The following is a 22,492-nucleotide window of genomic DNA, read 5'->3' on the forward strand; positions in this document are numbered from 1 at the left end:
TGTTCCTCTGTGCGTCTGTGTATCTGGTGTCCAACTGTTCTACCGTTCTCCCTGTTGTCTCATTGTGACTAACCTGCTCACTTTGTGTTATTGTCTATGAGGGGCCCAGGCCTGGGCAGGCTGTTAGAAGCCTGGCAGCCTGTTTATCCCAGAGGTGTTTGCACCTCGACTGACCAACCGAATGTGAGCAAATGAGAATTGGATCCTTTAGCAGCCTCAAATTCTGTGCTGGCGTCAGCATCTTCCCCATGCTCACTCTCTCTCCATCTCACTGATGGTGTGGGGAGGCATAACTGTGCAAACTCTGGAGCACAATCTGCCTTGACAGTCTGCATCCTGAGAGCAGCAATGACTGGCTCCCTAGTCTGCTGTGTGTGGCAGCGGAGGAAGAGCAAGGGCAGCTCTGGGGTTAGATGGCGTTAATAAGTGAGGCAAAGGCTGCCTCCACCTGGTGGCCATGGAAAATGCAATCTACTGAGGTGAGAGTAAGGGGATAAAACAGCAGGGATCCCTAGCATTTCCTCTAGCCAAGCTGCCCTTCAGCATAGTGGCCTTGGTAGCTCTGATTCTCTCCTGGTCTCCCACCTGCACAGTCGCTTGTAATACTGGTCCCTCTCATGTTCCCCCCTCTCCCCCATCTCTCTTCATCCCCCACCCGACATGATGGCATTGGTAGGGCTGGTCTCACCTTTTCACATGCACCCTACCCCAAGCATGGTGTCGTTGGAGAATTCACTTTTAATCACATACAAACAAATATGGTCCCGAAGGAAGGTCATGGAATGTTCACTGACATTCAGAGGGGCAGCGCCTTGCTCCTTTGCTGTGGGAAATCTTCCCCACTGAACCCATGAAATTCAGAGACTGCACTCCATATTTGTTCCCCTCTTCATAGCCAGGAGGGAGGGCAGCTGCAGTGCAGTCTGCTTTGCTCTCCCCACCCTAACAGCAAGGAATAGGAGGAGAGTGGCCCTGCTCCTTGTGTGCTCCAACTCCCCTCCTCTGTGTCGCTCCTAACCTGATGCTGATTCTGTGCATCTGTACATGTTATGAAGACAATTGGTTCTCCTGGTCTAACTGTCAAATGGCTCACAAGTATTTGCTCTCTAAGCCTTGAACAGAAATGTTCAGAAAAAGTTTGTTTTACACCTAACATTCCTCCCCATTCCTCATGGATAGGGAGTGGCTGGGACTGGAGCAGATTATTAGGAGTTATTAGGGTTAGACTGTCTCCACTCAACCTGAATGCTGGTGCTCAGTAAACACTCTGTGATCTGGAAGATGAGTCTAAGATCAGAAAAGAACCATCATAAAGCACAAAGGTGCGGTCTGGCTAGTTTCTGAAGGGTGTGTCTGCACAGCCAAAGCTCTGCATGGGTTAGCCTGCCTGTGCTGGCTGGATTTGCGCTGGCTCAGGTTACAAGAGCCGGGAAGACAGGGCAGCGTGGGCTTCAGTATGGATAGTTCAAGCCTGACACAGATGCTGAGTAATGCTCAGCTCACTAGTGCACTCTGAACACTGCGCTGTGCTGTCTTCGCTGCTGTTGTTACCCACACTAGTGGGATTCATGCTAGCTCAGGTAGCTTAGCCTGCGTACAGCTTCTGGTGCGTAGACATACTGAGTCTCCAAGCAGGTCAGACCATGGGAGAAATTGCCAGGTGGACTGTGCAAAGGGAGCTGCTGCATGGCTCATTCCAGTATCTTTCTGGAAATAGTTTGGTAAGCATGTGTCACTCTGACGTGCAGGCCAAGCTCTTCCTTTGTGGAGCAGCCTTCGATAGGCCACCCTCCATTGTAACAGCAGCCTGATGCCCATAGAGATATTATAGAGGGAAATAGGGCACCTGCAGTGTGTGTTGGGGAAACAAAGTGCACAGAGCATAGGGCTCTTTAATCCATCAGACAGAAACAACATGAGATCCAGTGGCTGGGAGCTGGAGCCAGACAGATTTGTAGAAAACATTCTACAAATACATTAGCAGGAAGAGGAAGACCAAGGACGGAGTAGGCCCATTATTCAATGAGGGGGGAAAGACAATAACAAAATGTGGAAATGGCAGAGGTGCTTAATGACTTCTTTGTTTCGGTTTTCACCAAGAAGGTTGGTGGCAATGGGATGTCTAAAATAGTGAATGCCAGTGAAAATGAGGTGGGATCAGAGTCTAAAATAGGGAAAGGACAAGTCAAAAATTACTTAGACAAGTTAGATGTCTTCAAATCATCAGGGCCTGATGAAATGCATCCTAGAATACTCAAGGAGCTGACTGAGGAGATATCTGAGCCATTAGCAATTATCTTTGAAAAGTCAGGGAAGATGGGAGACGTTCCAGAAGACTGGAAAAGGGCAAATATAGTGCCCATCTATAAAAAGGGAAGTAAGGACAACCCAGGGAATTACTGACCAGTCAGCTTAATTTCTATACCTGGAAAGATAATGGAGCAAATAATTAAGCAATCAATTTGCAAACACCTAGAAGATAATAAGGTGATGACAAATCCATGCTGACTGTTATTTAAGAACAAATAGTGTCAAACCAACCTGATAGCTTTCTTTGACAGGGTAACAAGCCTTGTGGATGGGGGGAAGCAGTACATGTGGTATATTTTGACTTTAGTAAGGCTTTTGATACTGTCTCGCATAACCTTCTCATAAACAAACTAGGGAAATACAACCTAGATGGCGCTACTATAAGGTGGGTGCATAACTGGTTGGAAAATAGTTCCCAGAGAGTAATCATCAGTGGTACACAGTCATGCTGCAAGGGCATAATGAGTGGGGTCCTGCAGGGATTGTTTCTGGATCCGGTTCTGTTCATAGAATATCAGGATTGGAAGGGACCTCAGGAGGTCATCTAGTCCAACCCTCTGCTCAAAGCAGGACCAATCCTCAACTAAATCATCCCAGCCAGGGCTCTGTCAAGCCTGACTGTAAAAACCTCTAAGGAAGGAGATTCTACCACCTCCCTAGGTAACCCATTCCAGTGCTTCACCACCCTCCTAGTGAAAAAGTTTTTCCTAATATCCAACCTAAACCTCCCCCACTGCAACTTGAGACCATTACTCCTTGTTCTGTCATCTGGTACCACTGAGAACAGTCTAGATCCATCCTCTTTGGAACCCCCTTTCAGGTAGTTGAAAGCAGCTATCAAATCCCCCCTCATTCTTCTCTTCTGCAGATTAAATAATCCCAGTTCCCTCAGCCTCTCCTCATAAATAATGTGCTCCAGCCCTCTAATCATTTTCGTTGCCCTCCGCTGGATTCTGCCCAATTTTTCCACATCCTTCTTGTAGTGTGGGACCCAAAACTGGACACAGTACTCCAGATGAGGCCTCACCAATGTCGAATAGAGAGGAACGATCATGTCCCTCGATCTACTGGCAATGCTCCTACTTATACAGCCCAAAATGGCGTTAGCCTTCTTGGCAACAAGGGCACACTGTTGGCTTATATCCAGCTTCTCGTCCACTGTAACCCCTAGGTCCTTTTCTGCAGAACTGCTGCCTAGCCACTCGGTCCCTAGTCTGTAGCAGTGCATGGGATTCTTCCATCCTAAGTGCAGGACTTTGCACTTGTCCTTGTTGAACCTTTTGTTCATTATCTTTATCAATGATTTAGATAATCGCATAGAGAGTACACTTATAAAGTTTGTGGATGATACCAAGCTGGGCGGGGTTGCAAGTGCTTTGGAAGATAGGATTAAAATTCAAAATGATCTGGACAAACTGGAGAACGGGTCTGAAGTAAATAGGATGAAATTCAATAAGGACAGGGGGGTTGAACTAGATGACCTCCTGAGGTCCCTTCCAACCTGATATTCAATTGTATGATTCTATGACTAATGCAAAGTACTCCACTTTTGAAGGAACAATCAGTTGCACATGTACAGAATGGGAAATGACTGCCTAGGAAGGAGTACTGCGGAAAAGGATCTGGGGGTCATATGAGTCAACAGAGTAATGCTGTTGCAAAAAAAGCAAACATCATTCTGGGATGTATTAGCAGGAGTGTTGTAAGCAAGACACAAGAAGTAATTCTTCCGCTCTACTCTGCGCTGATTAGGCCTCAACTGGAGTGTCCAGTTCTGGGCGCCTCATTTCAGGAAAGATCTGGACAAATTGGAGAAAGTCCAGAGAAGAGCAACAAAAATTATTAAAGGTCTAGAAAACATGACCTATGAGGGAAGATTGAAAAAATTGGTTTTGTTTAGTCTGGAGAAGAGAAGACTGAGAGGGGACATAACAGTTTTCAAGTACATAAAAGATTGTTACAAGGAGGAAAATTGTTCTTCTTAACCTCTGAGGATAGGACAAGAAGCAATGGGCTTAAATTGCAGCAAGGGAGGGTTAGGTTGGACATTAGGAAAAACTTCCTAACTGCCAGAGCGGTTAAGCACTGGAATAAATTGCCTAGGGAGGTGTTGGAATCTCCATTATCAGAGCAGGTTGGACAAACACCTGTCAGGGATGGTCTAGATAATACTTAGTCCTGCCTTGAGTGCAGGGGACTGGACTAGATGACCTCTCAAGGTCCCTTCCAGTTCTATCATTCTATGAAATGCAGACTAGAAATCAGGTGCACGTTTTTAACAGTGAGGGTAATTAACCACTGGAACAACTTACCTAGGGACACGATGCATTCCCTGTCTAAATCCCGACTGGATGTCTCATTCAAAAAGATCTGCTGTAGCTCGATCATAAGCGATGGGCTCGATGCAGGAACCACTGGGTGAAATTCTCTGCCCTGTGACAGAGGCTGGACTAGATAATCATAATAGACCCTTCTGGCCTTAAAATCTGTGACTCCAGGAGTAACTGGGCTACAATATCATGAGTCCCACAGTGCGTGAAGGGAAGGAATTTAGTCGTCTTTCCACAGTGCTTTGAGGATGACAATACAATTCTATGGAGTGGGGCTGATACGTTTCCCAGTGTTTCTTGGCACTCTCATCTTCTTGGGGGCTGTAAATAACTTGTGCCCCTCTGCATTTTCAGAACCTCCAGGTGATCTGTTCTCAGCTAATTTCTCAGCCTCCCTGCTGGCTATTTTCCAGCCTTGCTAGGCTCTCCAAGCCAGACATTTTTCTTCCCCAAACAAAGTGCTAAGGATTCTGACACCAAAGGCTGAATCTGGATTTCTTGGTTCAGTGGGAGAAGGGCCAGGCCTGGGGCTACCTTTCTTGTTTTGTAGCCCAGCCTGGATCTTAATTACACACAGGCTAAAAATGTGTTCCTGGGGTTTGTTCATTTTAGAAAAACTAAAATCTTGGAAAGAAACAACCTAAATGTAAATGAGCTCTTCAATGGAGTTGTACCCTGGGGGCTGAAGGTTCAGCTTATTGTGTGGTGAGGAGAGGGCTCTTCCTACTCTTCGGCCCTGGGGCTGGGGGTTCAGCACATGGCCTTTTCCCCACCTGTCTCCATTTTCTCATTTCTCAGCTACCCTCTCTCTCTCTCTCTCTCTCGTCTTCTGTGGTTCCCTTCTCCTCTAGATGTGCTTGAACACCACCGTGTTGCCCCGCTGCTGTGCCGTTTTTCCTCTGACAATGCCATGAGACGGAACATCTCCTTGGATGCCACTCTGGCCCACCACCTACATCAGTGTTCCTACCACCTGCGTCTCTTCAGGAGCTGGCTGATCTCAGGCCAGGATGACTTGGAGTGCCTCTACGGTACTGCATGCTGCAGCTGCCTCAAGCCCACGCTCTTGTAGCTGAGCGGGGGGTGATGTCTGCTTGAGAATGCAATGTCTGCTGCACTTTCTAAACCAGGGAAAGCATTTCCCGCTCTGCCTCTCTGAGAACCTCGGGTTGGTGCTGCAGTGAGGCATGTGGGTGGTTGCATCAGGGCATTTTTGGAGCCCGAGGAAGGTACTTTCTATGTAGGGCTAATAACTTTTCTGTGTAGCTTTAACTTTGTGGTCTTCATCCTTGGCAATTGCGCAGTGCCTTCTTCCTCTAGTCAGAGTGGGTACTTGTGCTTTTTTTGTGGAGCGATGGCCAATGTGGATTGGGGTGCTTTCATCTGCTCCAGCAGCTTGATGGACTGCTGACATAACACTCTTTACCCCATGCCCAATCCTCATGTCCCTTCAGTTTAATAAAGGAGCTGAGGTGGATGGCTGCTGTGTGGAGAAGGATGAAGAATCAGGAGCCATAGCATAAGAATGACCGAGCAGCCAGAAACCCCTGAAATTAACCTGTTGCTTCTTCGAGTAGTGCGCCTATGGGTGCTCAGTGTCAGGATGTGCATGCGCCTGTGCACTCTGGATTGGAGACTTTGTCAGCTGTGTCTGTGAGTTTGTGCCAGTGCCCTAGGCACCCTCATGCTCCAGTACGAGGGCATACAGGGAGGGGTGGACCCGCTGCCACTCCCGGTTCCTTCTCAGTCACTTGCCGTTTGAAACAGAGCATCACGGTGTCTGCTAGCTGGCCTCAAGGCTGGCTACTCCTCTTGTCCTTCTTTTTCTTAGTATTCTTTTCTTTATTTTTGTTTAGCACAATTTGTTCTTTTTAATAGGTTCCCCTCCCTCCCTCTTTTTTGCCCAATTCAGGCCTTTGATCCATGGCCTCAAGTATGGGTTAAGCCCAGGCCCCTGGGCTTCAAACCCTGCCAGACCTGCCATAGATCTTTCTCCCACAACAATGGACATTTAAGCTGCCTCGGGGAGTCTCACGTCCCTTCCAAATGTCAGATCTGCTCAGGGTTTAAGAGTAGATCTAAGAAATTGAGAGAACAGGTTCAAACTCCTGTTAATGGAGCATTTGCTGAGACCCACAGGATCTGAGTCCTCCCCCTACATGTCAGACCCTCAGAGAGCTCCGGTGACAGTCTCTTCTGTGACAGTAACCAAAGACCTGGGGGGCCCTTCGGAACCATCTAAACCATTGAAGAAGAGAAGGCCCCCTTTCCCAGAATAGGAGAAGAGAAAGGGAAAGTCAACCTCTCAATCTGGGTCTCAAGAGATGATGTCCCATTACGGGTACTTCTGAGGCTCCCATCCCCTTCGGAACGGAGACCACAGCACTGGCTAAGGTGACTATGCTGCATACCAAGAAACCGTCTGGTAAATTACCTGAAGTGGTACTTACATTGCCACTGGACTCTGTGCCTCTGAGGTGTAAGCATTCCAGAGCTAAGCCAAAATCATTGTTTGTACTGCCTGTAGCAACCAGACATAAAGGATGTGCCAATCGTACTTTGGTACCATCTCGGTACCACCAGATATTCTGACTCCCAATGTTTCCTACCTGGGGTCCCCAGTACCATCCAATCTTTTGACCCATGTGGACCTTTGGATCCTGGAGTACCCTGAATCACCTCTGCTGAGGGGTACTGAAAGACACTCTCCACTGGTGTACGGCCTCATCTGCTGGAGTCTACGTTTCCTCCGCTACTGTCTTCAACCATGTCTCATCCTCCAGTGCCGTCCCAGCCTCCAGTCCTTCTTTGCGGGTACACAGACACACTTCTCTCCGTTACTGACTCTACACTGTCTGGTACCTTCATATCAACCGCTTCCAGTATTGATGCAATAACAGCCCCCTTTTGGGCCCTGATACTGACTTGACCACCGGTACCGACACTATTTGCCCCTCCAATTGACACAGAAGAGGACACATCCAAATTTGAAGTGTCATAAAGGGTTCCTCTTTTCAACCTCCTTCACTCAGAGTACCTCCTGATGATGAAATTCCTATCCAGGCAATACCTCTGGTAAGGACAACAGTGGGGTCCTGTCCCTTACAGCCACCACAGTGGGCTTATTGGAGCACTGGAGCCCCTTATGGTGACCAGTTCTACAGGGTCCCACCTCGTAGGAGTGCACGTCAAGAGCAGCAGCTGCCACCCTTGGATCCTTCCACACAGCAGGATCTTACAGGGAAGCAAGCGCAACCTATGGAAGAAGAATCTTTGCCTTCCCACACACCCTCCTGCTCCCCAGACAAGGCTCATGCCTCCCTCACCGTCTTATGCTGTCAGTTTCAAGAATTTCAGGATCTTATGAAACATATAGTGGAGACTCTACATATTCCATTGGAGGAGATACAGGAACCTCAAATACTCCTTGATGGACATCCTTCACACACTTCTTTGGGGCAAAATTGCCTTTCCCATTAATGATGCTCCTCTGGCCCCTGCACGTTCTGTGTGGCAAATCCCAGCAACTATACGGCCTTCATAATAACAGACAGACAAAAAGTGCTACCTCTCTCCCAAAGGATTAGAATATTTCTTTTCCCATCCTACACTCAACTCCCTGGTTGTGGCGGCAGTCAACAAATGGAACAGACAACATCTGTTCCATTCTACATCGTCTGATGAAGAACAAAAAAGACTGGACCTTCTGGGTATGAAAAATCTACTCTTCAGCCTCGCTCCAGTTCAGAGCAGCCAGTTACCAAGCCCTGATACCAAAACACAATTTCATGAACTCTTCCCAATTTTCATCCTTTTATTGACCACTTGTTACAGGATCAGAGGGAACAACTTCAAGCCCTCATAACAGCCTCACTAGAAGCCACTGACCCAACTGCTCATTCCCTGGCTACAGCAATAGTCATGTGCAGAGCTTCTTGGCTGCAGTCCTCTGGTCTGCGTTGGGAGGTACAAAATATTGTCAAACCTTCCCTTTGAGGGACCCATGTTGTTCAGTGATGCTGTGGATGGGTCCATTCACTCTAAGGACTCTGGGCCATGCTACAATATCTGGGCATCTATACACCTATGGCAAAGAGAAAGTACAATAGGTTGCCGGTGGCTCAGTGGTCAAGCCCAGTCCACTGCCAGCCCACAGGAACTGCTGAGCCCCCCCCAAAAGAAGCTCCGGTCCTCTGAGAGGACAGTCCTCTACTGTGATCTCCCAATTGGCAACATCTTCAAAACAACCATTTTGACCTGGTGGTCTTGGGTCATGAACTCTCTCTCCTGCTCTGGATTTTATACTGCATGTAGCCCCCCTTCACCCCTAGGCTGTGGGGACCGTCTCCCCCATTTCCTTCCTTTTTCCCTTTGTGGACGATTGGCTCCTGAAAGGTCAGTCACTCCTCGAAGCACAGACTGCAACCAGCAAGGCCCTATCTCTGTTTCAGTCACTGGTCCTCCACTTCACTCTCACACGCACCCCATGAATAGACTTTGTGGGAGCTACTCTGGATTCTTCCACTGCCAGAACATACTTGCCCAGGGACAGATTCGACGCTTGTCTTGACAATACAACAGAGCCAGCAAACCACGTCAAAAGCTTGTCTACAGTGTCTGGGCCACATGGCAGCCTGTACATTTGTGATACCCTTGGTAAGACTATGCTCCTGGTGTCTTCAGGCCTGGCTCAGAACCATTTACATCCGCAACAAACACCACGTATCCAAGCCAGGGCCCGTACCCTGGAGGGATTGCTAGTCTCTAAATTGGTGGAAGGATCTGCAGAACGTGTGCACCAGGGTTCAGTTCTTACAGCCCTCTCCACAAGAATCATCACTACAGATGCCTCTCTGATAGGAGGGGGTGCATGCTTTCAACACTCTCACAGCCAGGACAAGTGGGCCCCTCGAGGCAATCCTCCATATTGATGTATTAGAACTGAGTGGTTGATTATGTTCGCCAGCACCTCCTTCCACGCATCGGGGGGCCTGTCAATCAGCATGCTTCTCTGTGGACCAGCACTAATGTATTATATTGATCGGCAAGGAGGAGCAAGATCCTGATCCTTATGCGCCGAATCCATAAAACTGTGAATCTGGTGCATATCAATGGTTTATCTACCAGGACTACTGAATGCAGTAGACATTTCAGCATCGAACACGAGTGGAAACTGAACAATGAGGTATTCCAAGAGATCTCTCTTACCTGGGGCCATCCACAGACAGAGCTCCTTGTAGCTCTAGCCAATGCAAAGTGCAGGCAGTTCTGCTTGAGGGAAGGGCACAGCCATAACCCAATGGGAGATGCCCTAATTATTCGCTGGCCTCACGCACTGCTGTGTGATTATCTTCCTGACTCCCCTGCTGCTCAAGGGTCTGAACAAATCAAAACAAGAAAAATTAGTAGCCATTTTCATAGCACTGCCATAGCGCAGAGAGGTGTGGTTCTCAGAGCTTGTTTCAATACCTCTGACTGCATCTCCACCTTCCCCTGACAGCGAATCTTCTCGCCCAAGAGTTGGGCTCACCCCCTGAACCTCTCAGCACTTCACCTCCAGGAGGGGCTACCAGATGGCTCTCTGGTATAGAATGATTTTGCTCCCCAGAGGTACAAACAGTGCTGCTTCACAGCAAAAAACCTACAATGAGAAAAACTTACCTGCAGAAGTGGAAATGCTTCTAGAGTTGGTGCAGTAACCAATCTGTATTTCCTCTTGACTCTCGTCTAACACACGTTCTCAATTACCTCTTCAATTTAAAAACTCCAGGATTATCTCTGAGTTCAGTTAGAGTTCACCTAGCTGCTGTTGCAGCCTTTCGCTCCCCCACTGAGGGACTTTCAATCTTCACCCACCCAACCATGATGAGGTTTCTCAAAGGGCTCTTCAACCTCTTCCCTCCAGTTAAAGAACCAACTCCATCATGGGACCTCAACCTAGTCCTCAGTGCGCTGAGGAAATCCCCATTTGAACCTATGGTAAACTGTTCCCTCTTCCATCCTCTTAAAACCTCATTGCTTATAGCCATCCCCTTGGCCAGGAGGGTAGGGGAGTGTGGAGCCTTGATGGCTGACTTGCTGTGCACTGTGTTGAGTTGTGCCAAGGTGATACTATGTCCATATCCTCGCTTCCTTCCTGAGAGATCCTCAGAATTCCACGTTAACTGCTGATTTTATTCCAAGCCTTTGTACACTGGATGTAAGAAAAGGTCTTGCCTTTTCCAAGATAGGACTGGGTCTTGGACAGGGCTACACTGAGACTTCTGATCTCAATTGCAGAACGCATGAAAGGACGGGTGACTTCCACTCAAACTGTCCAAATGGGTTGCAGGATGCATCTTAACCTGCAACGAAGGTTAAGCGGTTTGCTCCCCTTCGAGAGTTATGGCTCACTCCAGCAGGGCTCAATCTACCTCTGTTGCCCTGCTGAGAAACATACCTATCCCAGCAGAGCAGCCACCTGGTCTTTGATACACATGTTCTCCCAGCACTATGCTCTTGTCACTGTTCCCATAGCTGATGCGGCTTTCGGTGACCCTGTTTTATGATCTTGACTGAATCCACCTCCTCAGCACCCTCCTCCGTGTTGGAGGTGCTGCTCAGGAGTACCTTTAGGGACTCTACTTGAAGGAGAGGTTACTTACCTTGTACAGTAACTGGAGTGCTTCAAGATGTGTGTCCCTATTTGGTGCTCCATTACCCATCTGCCTCGGTATCTCTTGGTGAACTTTTGCCATTGAAAAGGAACTGGAGTGGCAGCAAATTTGCCCCTCCCTATATGCCCTCATACTAGAGCACGAGGGTGTCTAAGGCATAGGCGCGGACCCACGGACACAGCTGACAAAAAAAAAATCTCTGATCCAGAGTGCACAGGTGTGCACACATCCTGGCATAGAGCACCCGCAGAGAAACAGACATCTCGAAGAACTCCAGTTACTGTACAAGGTAAGTAACCTCTCCTTTGGAAATGCATGGAAAGTGAGATGCTTGAGGGAGGTGCGCTGCTTTCCAGATTAATGTAGACTGGAGAGCTGCTTGTGTATCTGCATTGCATGGGAATTGGTCCGGGAGTGGGCAGGGAATTTCCGCATCAGATCTAAATGGTGTGATAGCTTCCTGTTCCTCTGGGTGTTTCTCATCTTCAGGAGTGTGGAAATCTTGTGGGTAGTGCCTCTGGCTGGTTTAAAGTGGGTAGGAGGGGGTATCCTTTTGTGTGCAAGGAAATTATCTAACTGGTGCTGGCCAGCCCAGATATTCTTACACCATAAAACCTGCTGGTGCATGTGGTTTGCTGAACTGTGTGTGTTGTGTTGCATCGATCGGCTTTTCCTTTCTGAATTGAAGGAGGAAGGGGACAGGTGCAGAAGGGTTGGCCTTTCACACTGTGAAGAAACAGACCCCAGGTTCTGAAGATGCGGAAGGAGGGGAATTTCTGCAAAACAATCTTTTTTTCTCAATGTGGTCCTTGTCATCCATCAAGCAATGAGGAGATGGCTGTTGCTGTGCAGATGTGATTAGAATTATCCTTGGTCTCCTAGCAACAAAGACTAAAAAGAGGCAAGATCACTTCAAGGGAAGCGGGGGTTGGACAAACCAGGCTGCTCTGAAGCCAGAGCAGAGAGCTGTCCCTGCTGGAGATCTTGCCGATCTCTTTTCTGTGTCTACTAGAGCTCAAACGAGAACCCAAGCTTTGTCCCCTGATATCCCAACCATTGTAGCTGGATGCTTTAAGGGGTCATTGAGCATGTTTATAGTTAAAGCACAAGAGAGGTGTGTGTCTAACACTAAGGAAATTAAAAACCAAAATAGTTCAGTGTTATAGTTTTGAGTTGTTGTAAAGAGAGAGCTAGTGATTTAAAACCCACTTAATTAGAACATTATAGTTAGAGACAAGAAGAAAAAAAAATTAACAGGAGAAATCAGAAGATTGCAGTCCAAAAACTGAAGTATCCAAATCTTGGCTAAAAACTTACTTTTTAACAAAATAAAATATTGGCATAGATGGAACAGAGTTTCTTATGGAAGTTGTGACAGAGATAATGCCTTCAGTGACTTAAAAACTTCTGCTCTCAAATGTCATGATAGTCATCTGCATGAGTTCTCATTAACGATTCAAATATAAAAAAACAAGTTTGAAATTTTTACAGCAGGTTGTGTCTCATATGAGTGGTCAAAGCAAATGTTAGAACAAGGTTCAAAAAGTGAAAATATACGACTCTTTTAAAGACAGTTCTGAACTGTCCTCCAATTAACTTCAAACTTAAATCATTGGGGAAAGATGACACAGGAGAAACTTTATGCAGAAAGGAGTTGTTCTTCAAGGGCTTTTGCATGTTTCCTGGCCTGGCCACAAACTGAGATAAGCTCACTGAGTGTTAGCCACTCAAACAGCTTGATTTATATTTCAGAAGCCAGTTTAGTTAAATTGGTGCAATGGGGATGATGCCTTGGCACCTCACACCTTCTGGAAAATCATCTCCATCAGTATTACCCAAGAACGGTGGCACTGGGAACACAACACTGCTACCCCTCAGGGAAGTTCAATCTTTAGTACTTCTGGATGGATATAAGGCCCTCTCTTACATTTGATATGGCCTCACGTACAGAATTCCCTTCCCTCTTTGAAACCTGGAGATAGAAGGTATAGCGCCCAAAATCTGTAACATTTTAATTTTGTTCTCCGGTTTCTGAGTGTTTGCAGGGCACTTGCTTCACGTTTTCCAGCCTTTCTTTGCAGCTCTGAAAGCTAGAAACTTTTTAAAAAAAAGTTTTAAAGCTGGAATTCTTCTGCAGTCTCTCGATCATATGAGATGGGACATTAAGGAAAACACCATCCATCACGAGACTCTGATGTGTTTGAGGCTCAGCTATATTTCTCAGGCTTTACCATCCATGGCTTAGTTGAAGACTGAGGGGTTACTATTTAAAGGACATGGACATTTTAGTGCCAAAATGAATAAGGTGTGAGAGAAACTGAAGAACACCCGGGCTACAGTGCTCTCTGCGTTTATCTCCGCCTACTACCAGCAGGGAGAAAGCTCACCGGCTTTGCTGTCAGCTACCACAGACAGTTACCGCATCATCTCTACTTGTGGTCTGGAGGGGCATGGGGACGAGGCCCTTGCTGCCCATCATTGCAGAATCAGAGTGCCCTCCATGTGCAACTAATAACAGTGAAGGCCTTTTTGGACTTCATGGAATCTCTAGCTTTTTCCCTTTTGTCACGGAGTGTGGGGGAGACCAGGCCCTGCACCCCCAGCTTCCTGCGATTCACCAGGACTCTCAGCCAGCCAGTAAAACAGAAGGTTTATTTAGACGACAGGAACATAGTCCAAGACAGGTCTTGCAGGTACAGACAACAAGACCCCCCCAGTTAGGTCTATCTGGGAGAGCGGGGGAAGGGAGGCCAGAGCCCCGTGGGGAACCAGAGCCCATCTGGGCTCCTCTCCATTTCCCCAGCCAGCTGCAAACTGCAATTCCTTCCAGCTTTCTTACTCAGCCTCCCCGCAACTCCTCCCCCAGCCTTTGTCCAGTTTCCCGGGCAGAGGTGTCACCTGGCCTCCAACCCCCTTCCTGGGTTCTCATGTTACATGCTCAGGTATCCCCCCCCTCAGGGACAGTCTCCTATCCCCCATGCAGACAGCCCCAGCAAAACTCCCCTGCAACCTTCCCAGGCCAATACTCCCCACTCAGTATTCAAAGAACACATTAAGAACAGTCCCACTTCATCACACCTTTTCAGGATGAATTCTGCTTAGGGGACGTTTTATATGTTTAAGGCTCATTTTTGGAAGGGATGTGGCATTTGGGTAGACAGAGATGTCTGATGGGTAAAGAGCAATGGGATGCCATATGCAACCAGATGTTTCAAAAACCTTATCCCAGCAGGGTGTAGAACTTGCTCAACCAGGGCTAGTGCTGTCTCTGTGGCCTGTTTCAGGCATTTCTGTATTGCTGAGAACTATAGAGCAATTACTTGGCATTCACTCCACATATTCACCAAGTACTATTGTCCCACTCTGATTCTGGGCTTGAGAGAGTGGTGCTACAATCTTTATTTAATTGAGAATTCCTCAGCCCACCTTCCACCTGGTCTGGACAGCTCACGAATCTCCACGGAGTGAGAATGCTTACAGGCCCTTGGAGGGGTTACTTAACTTTTCTGTCCCTTCCTTCCCCTCTCCTGTGACTCCTTAATACATCAGTCATTTCATCCACCAGTGAAATGCAGCTACTTCTGACATGCAGTGTGACAGTCCAGCCTGCCTGTGGCTTAATGGTGCTCAGCAAAGTACACAACAATGTATGACCGAAATGGAAGATACAGTATCCATGTGAAACCAGAGGGGGTATAGTTATAGCTAGGATATAATTACTCGAGTTGTAATATGGCCAGGGGGTGAACAGTGAGCACCTCAAATTTATTTTTCATCTAGCAGCACTGCGCTCTTTGCCACTGCTCTGGGACATAGGTGCAGTAAGAGTGCTCCATACTGAGTCCCCTCCCCCCACTCTCAGCAGTACATGCACTTTTCTTGGAGTTCTGTAATCGAAATAGTTTAATCAGAACTGAGTCTGCTCAACATCTGAGGTCTATTGAGATTGTCCCTAGATCTGTTATTTACAAACCCATGTTGCTTAGTGTTTTACATAATCCTCTAGTTTTTTACAGGTTTTTCTCTTAATATTTATTGTATATTTAAACAAATAATAAAATTTCAGCAGCAGCTAGAGTTCCCTTTTCCCGTCACTGCACAAAAATTTGGGAGCGGTGTCCACACCATCCTTTTTGTCTAGTGATGATTAACTGGGTTTGGGATTCACACCAGCTGCTATCATGAAAACTTCATTAAGAGTTTTAGCAGGCATATGCAGCATACGTGCCGCTCCTTGGCTGGGGTTGGCTTTGGGGCATTGTCCACCCATCCCTCAGTGTGATGGCACTTGGTGCCAAACCAGCCTGAAATAGCAATGAATGAAAAGTGTACCTCTGATGGTTGCTTGGTTGTCTCTCTCTGTGCAGTTGGGTTTTTAGTGCACAAGTATCACAAAGCTACCACCAAAATCCTGCCTTAAAACTCTCCTCTACACAATGCCTACAAAAACCTCAACAATGGCCAGGCAGCAGTGGGAAGCTGACAAGTACCCTCTCATGGTCACTGTGTCCTCCCCCATCTGTTGTCTCTCACTTATGACTTAGATTGTAGCTCAGGGGCAGGGCCCATCTCTGTCATGAGTGTATCTGTAAAGCGGTTAGCACTGTGGGGCCCTGATTCTTGATTGGGGCTCTAGACGCTCCTGCCTGCAAATAATAATTAAGATCTTTAGTAATACTTAGCACTTATTTCTGCCTATGTCTCTTATCTATCTTGGCTCCTCTGTGGTGCCTATCTCCCTGGCATTGAATTTCCCTCTTGGTAGTTTCAAGTGGGGTCAGAGTGGACATAAACAATGGGGACCCCTCTTTCCCTGCAGTCTGCAATGAGAGCCATTGGTTGGGGACAGTGTATGGGGAAGCTAGGACCTTGCACTATTGTGTCCATGTAAAGGCCCCAAATAATCTTCTCTTTGTTAAGCTAACTAGATAATGACAAAAGCAACAGAGGGTCCTGTGGCACCTTTAAGACTAACAGAAGTATTGGGAGCATAAGCTTTCGTGGGTAAGAACCTCACTTCTTCAGATGCAAGTAATGGAAATTTCCAGAGGCAGGTATAAATCAGTATGGAGATAACGAGGTTAGTTCAATCAGGGAGGGTGAGGTGCTCTGCTAGCAGTTGAGGTGTGAACACCAAGGGAGGAGTTGCTTTTTACAGATTCTGACTAACACGGCTACCCCTCTGATACTAGATAATGACAGGAGACAAAGAAGGCTAAGATAACTTAAGGGGTAACTTGATCACAGTCTATAAGTACCTACATGGGGTCAGATATTTAGTAGTGGGCTCTTGAGTCTAGCAGAGACAGGTATAACAAGATCCAGTGGCTGGAAGTGGAAGCTAGACAAATTCAGACTGGAAATAAGGAGTGAATTTTTTAAGGTGAGAGTAATTAACCCAGGGATGGGCAAACTTTCTGGCCAGAGGGCCACATCGGGGTTGCAAAACCGAATGGAGGGACGAGTAGGGAAGGCTGTGCCTCCCCAAACAGCCTGCCCCCGCTCCCTGCCCCCTCCCACTTCCTGCCCCCTAACTGCCCCCCTCAGAACTCCCAACCCATCCAACCCCCCTGCTCCTTGTCCCCTCACCGCCGCCTCCCGACACCCCTCCCCCTAACCACCCCCCCCGGGACCCCACCCCCTATCCAACCCGCCTGCTCTCTGTCCCCTGACTGCCCCCGGGACCCCCTCCCCCATATCTAAGCCACTTCCCCCCCCCCCCCCCCCGCTCCCAATCCCCTGCCCCTTTACCATGCCGCTCAGAGAGGCAGGAGTGGCTTATTGGAAAGCCTGAGAGGTGCGTGGGTGCAAGCTACGCTGCCCATGCAGTGGCGTGGTTGCAGGGGAGGGGGAACAGCAGGGGAGGGGCCAGGTGTACTCTTCCCTGGCCGGGAGCTCAAGGGCTGGCAGGACGGTCCCGCAGCCGGATGTGGCCCGCGGGCTGTAGTTTGTCCATCTCTGAATTAACCACTGGAACAATTTCCCAATGGTTGTGGTGGACTCTCCATCACTGACAATGTTTAAATCAAGACTGCGTGGTTTTCTAAAAGCTGTGCTCTAGGGATTACTTGGGGGCAGTTCTCTGGCCTGTGCTATGCAGAAGGTCAGGCTAGATGGTCACAATCGTCCCTTCTGGCTTTGGGATCTATGAGTACTCCTGCCCTCTGTTTTCATCTGCTGCTGCTATGCATGGAATACCCACCCTGAGCTGGCCTGCAAGGCCTGCTCTCCTCATTCAATCCCTTGTCACAATCCACTTCTGCCATAATGCCTATGAGAAACTATCAAATGGAGACATCTGCTTCCTCGACCCTCCCATGAAAAGCCCTTGCTCATTCCACTAGACCTTGCTTGGAAGCAATGTAATGTGAGGCATCCTCTCCTCTTGTGGCTGTTGTTACCCCTCTCATGTCTTGTCTAAAATTTGTTTGTAAACTCCTTGGCATGGGGAAACCTCTCCTCTCTGTTTTGGGAGCTGTCTGGGAAGCCTTTGGGCACTGTTAGTCACTGTGGCTGGGGGTGCACCTGCGGCAGGGTTGTAGAGTGCTGCTCTGTCCTCTTGAAAGGTTGCAGGGTGAGAGTGCACCACTCCATGGTATCTCCATGTGATGTGCTCCTGCCAGCCTGCAAGATGATTCTGCATGCACAGATACTTGTTCTCCTTAGTGGTGCTCTGCAGAGATGGGTTAGATGACCTGACCACACCAACACAGGAATGGGCCATTGCAGCACAGAGCTGTTGGAATTGTAACTACACCAAGCAGCCTCCATGTAAGACTCCCTGAAGTCTCTCAGTAGATCCATGGCGTGGAGCTGCGGGAATCCTTTTATTAGGTCTGGAAATGTTTCTGAGCACTTGCGCAGGGCTGGGAATAGCTTTCCACTGCTTTCAGGGTTTTAGCAGCTCCATGGCTGACATTTTTCATCAGTGAGGACAAATTGCAGAGTCCCTTTCAGGATCAGAGGGGCCAGGTGTTGGGGGAGGCAGGAATTTTCCAAGGCAGCTTGGAGGAGCCAGGGGTGAATGGGCAGCATTGAAGTGGGGGATGGGAACCTGGGACAGCCTGGAAAGAGGGTGAAGGGATCATGGAGGCAGGAGTGCCTGAAACAGCTTCCCCCATTCTGCCTTGGTCTCTTCCCGTCAGCCTCCGTCCTGCTGCTAGCAGTTCTGCGCTGGCTCAGAGCTCATATGGGGGACTAAGGAGAATCGAGAAGAGAGGCAGCATTGCTGCCCTCTGCCTTAGTGTTACAGTGGCTCTGGGGTCAGAAATGTCACATAGGGACTCCTGCATCCCTGCTGGGTGTGAGCTCTGAGCAAGGCCAGACCAGTGAGTGAGTGCCTTGTGAAATGCCTGGCCCTGGTAGCATTGGATTTGGTGGCTACTGGAAGTGAGTGCGTAGAGTTTGAGAGCGGTGCCAGGGAGGAACTGGGCTCTAGTGCAGCCGCCGTTTGTGTGTGGTAAACCCTGCCAGGCCTGTGTGGGGAAAGAGGGGGCATGGCAGGTCTTTGTGGGACTGGGCTGCTGCTTGCCTTCAGCTTGTAGTTCACCGTTTCTTTAGTTAAATGGTTATATGGTTGCGGGGCACATTTTAGGACCGAGAAAAAGTCTTGTCACAAACTTAAGGCACCAGAAATGGGAGCCATTTTCCCATGAAGGTTTTGCTGACTTTCTCCAGGGGGGCTGCTACGAGCTGTTGGGCACATGATGAATTCTTCCACAACAACCAAACAAATGCCAGTAATTTAGTAAAAGGGCCACAAACTGGGCAGCAGAGAGGTGATGTGTGCTTCTCCCTCTGGCTGTGCATGCCGGTGCTCGTGCTCTCAGACTTGTTTTTGCTTAATGACAATTTTCCTGGCCTAGATGAGGTGAATTTGGGTCTGGGGTTCATAGTGGGCCCACCTTGTCTAGTTTGGGAGACTGCTTCCCTCTCCCCCACTCAGTGGTGAATGATCCTGCATGCGACCAGGTCACTGTCTGCTGTATTTATTTTCTGCCTGGGTTTCTTGCAGGTTTTGAAGGCTGCTCCATGGTTCCCACCATTTACCCACTGGAGACCCTGCACAACTCCCTCTCTTTGCGACAGGTCAATGAGTTCCTGACGTCTGTGTGCAGGTGTCACAGCAACTCGCACTCTCGAGCATCCACAGGTACTGGTGGGGGTGGGGGTGTGAGGCTGGCAGGCCCTGAGACCCTGAGAAAAGAAGGCCAACAGGAGCAGTGGCAGATCCATTGGGGGGCAGTGGGGCTGGCCAGGACACTGAAGTCCTGTTTATCCTCTGTTCTCCTTGTAGAATGTAGAGGCAGATTGAAAAGGGTAAGGCTAGTAACAAATGCCAGTTAGAGTAACCGCTCCAGAGCCTGCTGGTCCCGTGAGGTGAGTCATGGGTGGCCCTGCATGGTTATGTGAGACATAAGAGGCAATCAATCAAAAGTAGCTTCTAACTGCAGGAGGAGGGAGTCTGTATTTGTCAGCCAAACCATTTGAAAGCATTATCAGAATAGCTACTTTCAGCGTAGTAAGTGCCTCAGTTCATCCATAATGGTGCCGGGAGGGATGGTGGGGGCACTGCAGGTTGCTTGTAGATCTGCAGAGGGCCTAGATTCTGTTGTGGCTGGAGCAGCAGCCTGGTATTTTCCACTCTGGGGTGTTAATCCGTGTGGTTGATGGAATTTGTGTGGCCTCATGTGGATGTTCTGTCTCTTCAAGCTCTGTTTGATTCCGTGATTGGAAGCCAGACACCCGGTGACCCCTTCATGCCACAGAGAATCCTCTCGTCCTCATCTCTACCACTGCGCCAGCGCTCGGACAAACCGCCGTGGTGTGAGTGTTTCCTTTCTCTTATGGAGGGATTGATTTGTGGTAGCTGGGCTAAATGGTGGTTGCGGCGGATGCCAAGATAATTGGCTTGGAGGGTTTGCAGGCGGGAGACTAATTGCTTAGGGGACTTCCAGGTGTAGACCTGGGAGAAATGGGATATAATTGAGTACAAAGAAAACATGTAGCCTGTCTACTGTATTGGAAAAAGCTTCCTGAAGGAGAAAGATATCGATCTACCAAACGGTCCTGCAAGGGAAGAGGTGGAAGCTCCATCATGACACATTAACAACTCGAGTGGACAGAGTCTCCCCAAGGATGCTATCGAGGCCACCCCCGCACTGTCCTCTGAGTGTGGGGATGGACTGGATGGCACCTAAGAGGGGTTTCCCTCTCCAGTGTGTCTGATTCTCCCTGACAAATAGCAATGCCTCTGATCTAAGAATACCTTTTCTTGTTCAGATTCTCCCCCAGAGCTCTAGGCCATGGTGTTCCCTTCTTTACTATTTTAGTTGTAGGCTTTTCTCTGTCACTCATCACAGCCACAGCTGAGCTTCACAACCCCTTTGGGGCAGATGAGTGGTATTAACCCTCTTGAGGCCCCAGAGAGGGGATGGGATTCGCCCCAGGATACAGAGCAACCCAGTGACAGAACTAGGAACAGGAATCCAGTGCTTTCACTGCACCTCATTCCCCATTCCTTCTAAGGGTGGCTGAGTCCAGGACGCTCCCTCCACTCCTGTTGTATGGGAAAGTGAGGGGCAGCACTTCGCACAGTGACTGTGATTGCATTTGAAAATAAGGTTCATCTCACCTCTAGGAACTTTGGTTGAGTCTTTTCCCTGTTAGGCAGAGTGGTCAAAAGTACATCCGGCATTTCTGTCCTTGCTGGGGGTGGGAGTCTCCTCTCCCTCATGCTCCTTGGAGCTCACAGCAGGAGGGCAGGGCTAGGACCGTCTTCCCAAAAGTTACACCTCCAAGGTTCATGCCTTCGTTCCGCTCCTGGTCAGATCTAACCCGGAATTCTCCTCAAAATCTGGTGTGATGAGCAAATAGACCTCTCTCCTTTGGGCTAGGTACTGGCTTTATTTTATTGGCTTTGTTGTCATGAAGCTGGGACTTTCTCCCTTCTGTACTCGCTAGCAACTCAGTATGGAATCAGACTGAGGCGAGCAGGCGTAGTGCCCCTGCTTTACCTACAGCTCTTGACCGTCGTAAACCCCAGGCCACTGGACAAAGCGGGAAGGCTCTGTGTGCCAAAAAGGTGAGGCTGAGGGAGGCCACGGAGGTGAGTAGGTGGGGTTCTCACCCTGGCAGATTGCACAGCAGCCATGCTGCCCCTACTTGTGGCACTCTCAGGACTCCCAGATCTAAAAAACCCTCCCAGGTGACTCCTCCTTCCTCTGACACATCTACTGACCTATCCGGGGCAGGGGCAGGCAGGTGTGAACCCTTGCAATCTGGATCCTGGAGTCTGGTCCTGCCAACCTAGCATAAGATGTGGGTTCTCGAGGTTTCAGGTGCTATCAGGTTTTTATTTTCTCTGAGCTTAGCAGCCTAGCTACTTCAGGAGATGCTGATGAAAAATCAGTATTCTTCAAGTGGCACTGTATATTCCCACTTACGGATATTGCGTCACCTGTTGGCACCTAATGGTAGAACCTTCTCTAAGCAATGCTCATTAGAGCACACATGCCCCCTTAGACCCTTCCTCTCAGAGTGGCTATGTAAGGGAACAGCTGCTGTGCCAGATGGAGTTGAACCACTTCAGTCCCTTGTTAGTTTACAGTTTAGTTTTTAGTATAAAGTGGTTTAAGTACGGTATAGTTATGACTAGGGCTGTCAAGCGATTAAAAAAATTAATCGTGATTAATTGCGTGATTAATCGCACTGTTAAACAATAATAGAATATCAATTATTTAAATATTTTTGGATGTTTTCTACATTTTCAAATATATTGATTTCAATTACAACACAATACAAAGTGTACAGTGCTCACTTTACATTTTTTATTACAAATATTTCATAGAATCATAGAATATCAGGTGGGAAGGGACCTCAGGAGGTCATCTAGTCCAACCCCCTGCTCAAAGCAGGACCAATCCCCAACTAAATCATCCCAGCCAGGGCTTTGTCAAGCCTGACCTTAAAAACCTCTAAGGAAGGAGATTCCACCACCTCCCTAGGTAACCCATTCCAGTGCTTCACCACCCTCCCAGTGAAAAAGTTTTTCCTAATATCCAACCTAAACCTCCCCCACTGCAACTTGAGACCATTGCTCCTTGTTCTGTCATCTGCCACCACTGAGAACAGCCGAGCTCCATCCTCTTTGGAACCCCCTTATTTGCACTGTAAAAAAAAAAAAAAAAAAAAAAA

General features: G+C 48.3%; 1 protein-coding gene across 9 annotated transcripts in view; it reads left to right on the plus strand.

Moving 5' to 3' along the window:
• Positions 1–22,492, plus strand: part of PPIP5K1 (diphosphoinositol pentakisphosphate kinase 1) — a 114,623-nt gene that overhangs the window by 75,655 nt on the left and 16,476 nt on the right. For 4 of the 9 annotated variants that reach the window (XM_029910721.1, XM_029910723.1, XM_029910724.1 and 1 more), the window contains 3 exons: positions 5,492–5,671; positions 19,311–19,448; positions 20,009–20,122. In XM_029910721.1, coding sequence (XP_029766581.1) covers positions 5,492–5,671; positions 19,311–19,448; positions 20,009–20,122 — 432 coding nt within the window. Of the gene's footprint in view, positions 1–5,491; positions 5,672–11,984; positions 12,160–19,310; positions 19,449–20,008; positions 20,123–22,492 lie in introns of those variants that run through there. The other 5 variants (XM_029910725.1, XM_029910726.1, XM_029910727.1 and 2 more) reach the window with 2 other exon arrangements.

The sequence above is a fragment of the Terrapene carolina genome, unplaced genomic scaffold (genome assembly GCF_002925995.2).
Source record: "Terrapene carolina triunguis isolate 2854851 unplaced genomic scaffold, T_m_triunguis-2.0 Scaffold67, whole genome shotgun sequence".
Lineage (NCBI taxonomy): Eukaryota > Metazoa > Chordata > Testudines > Emydidae > Terrapene > Terrapene triunguis.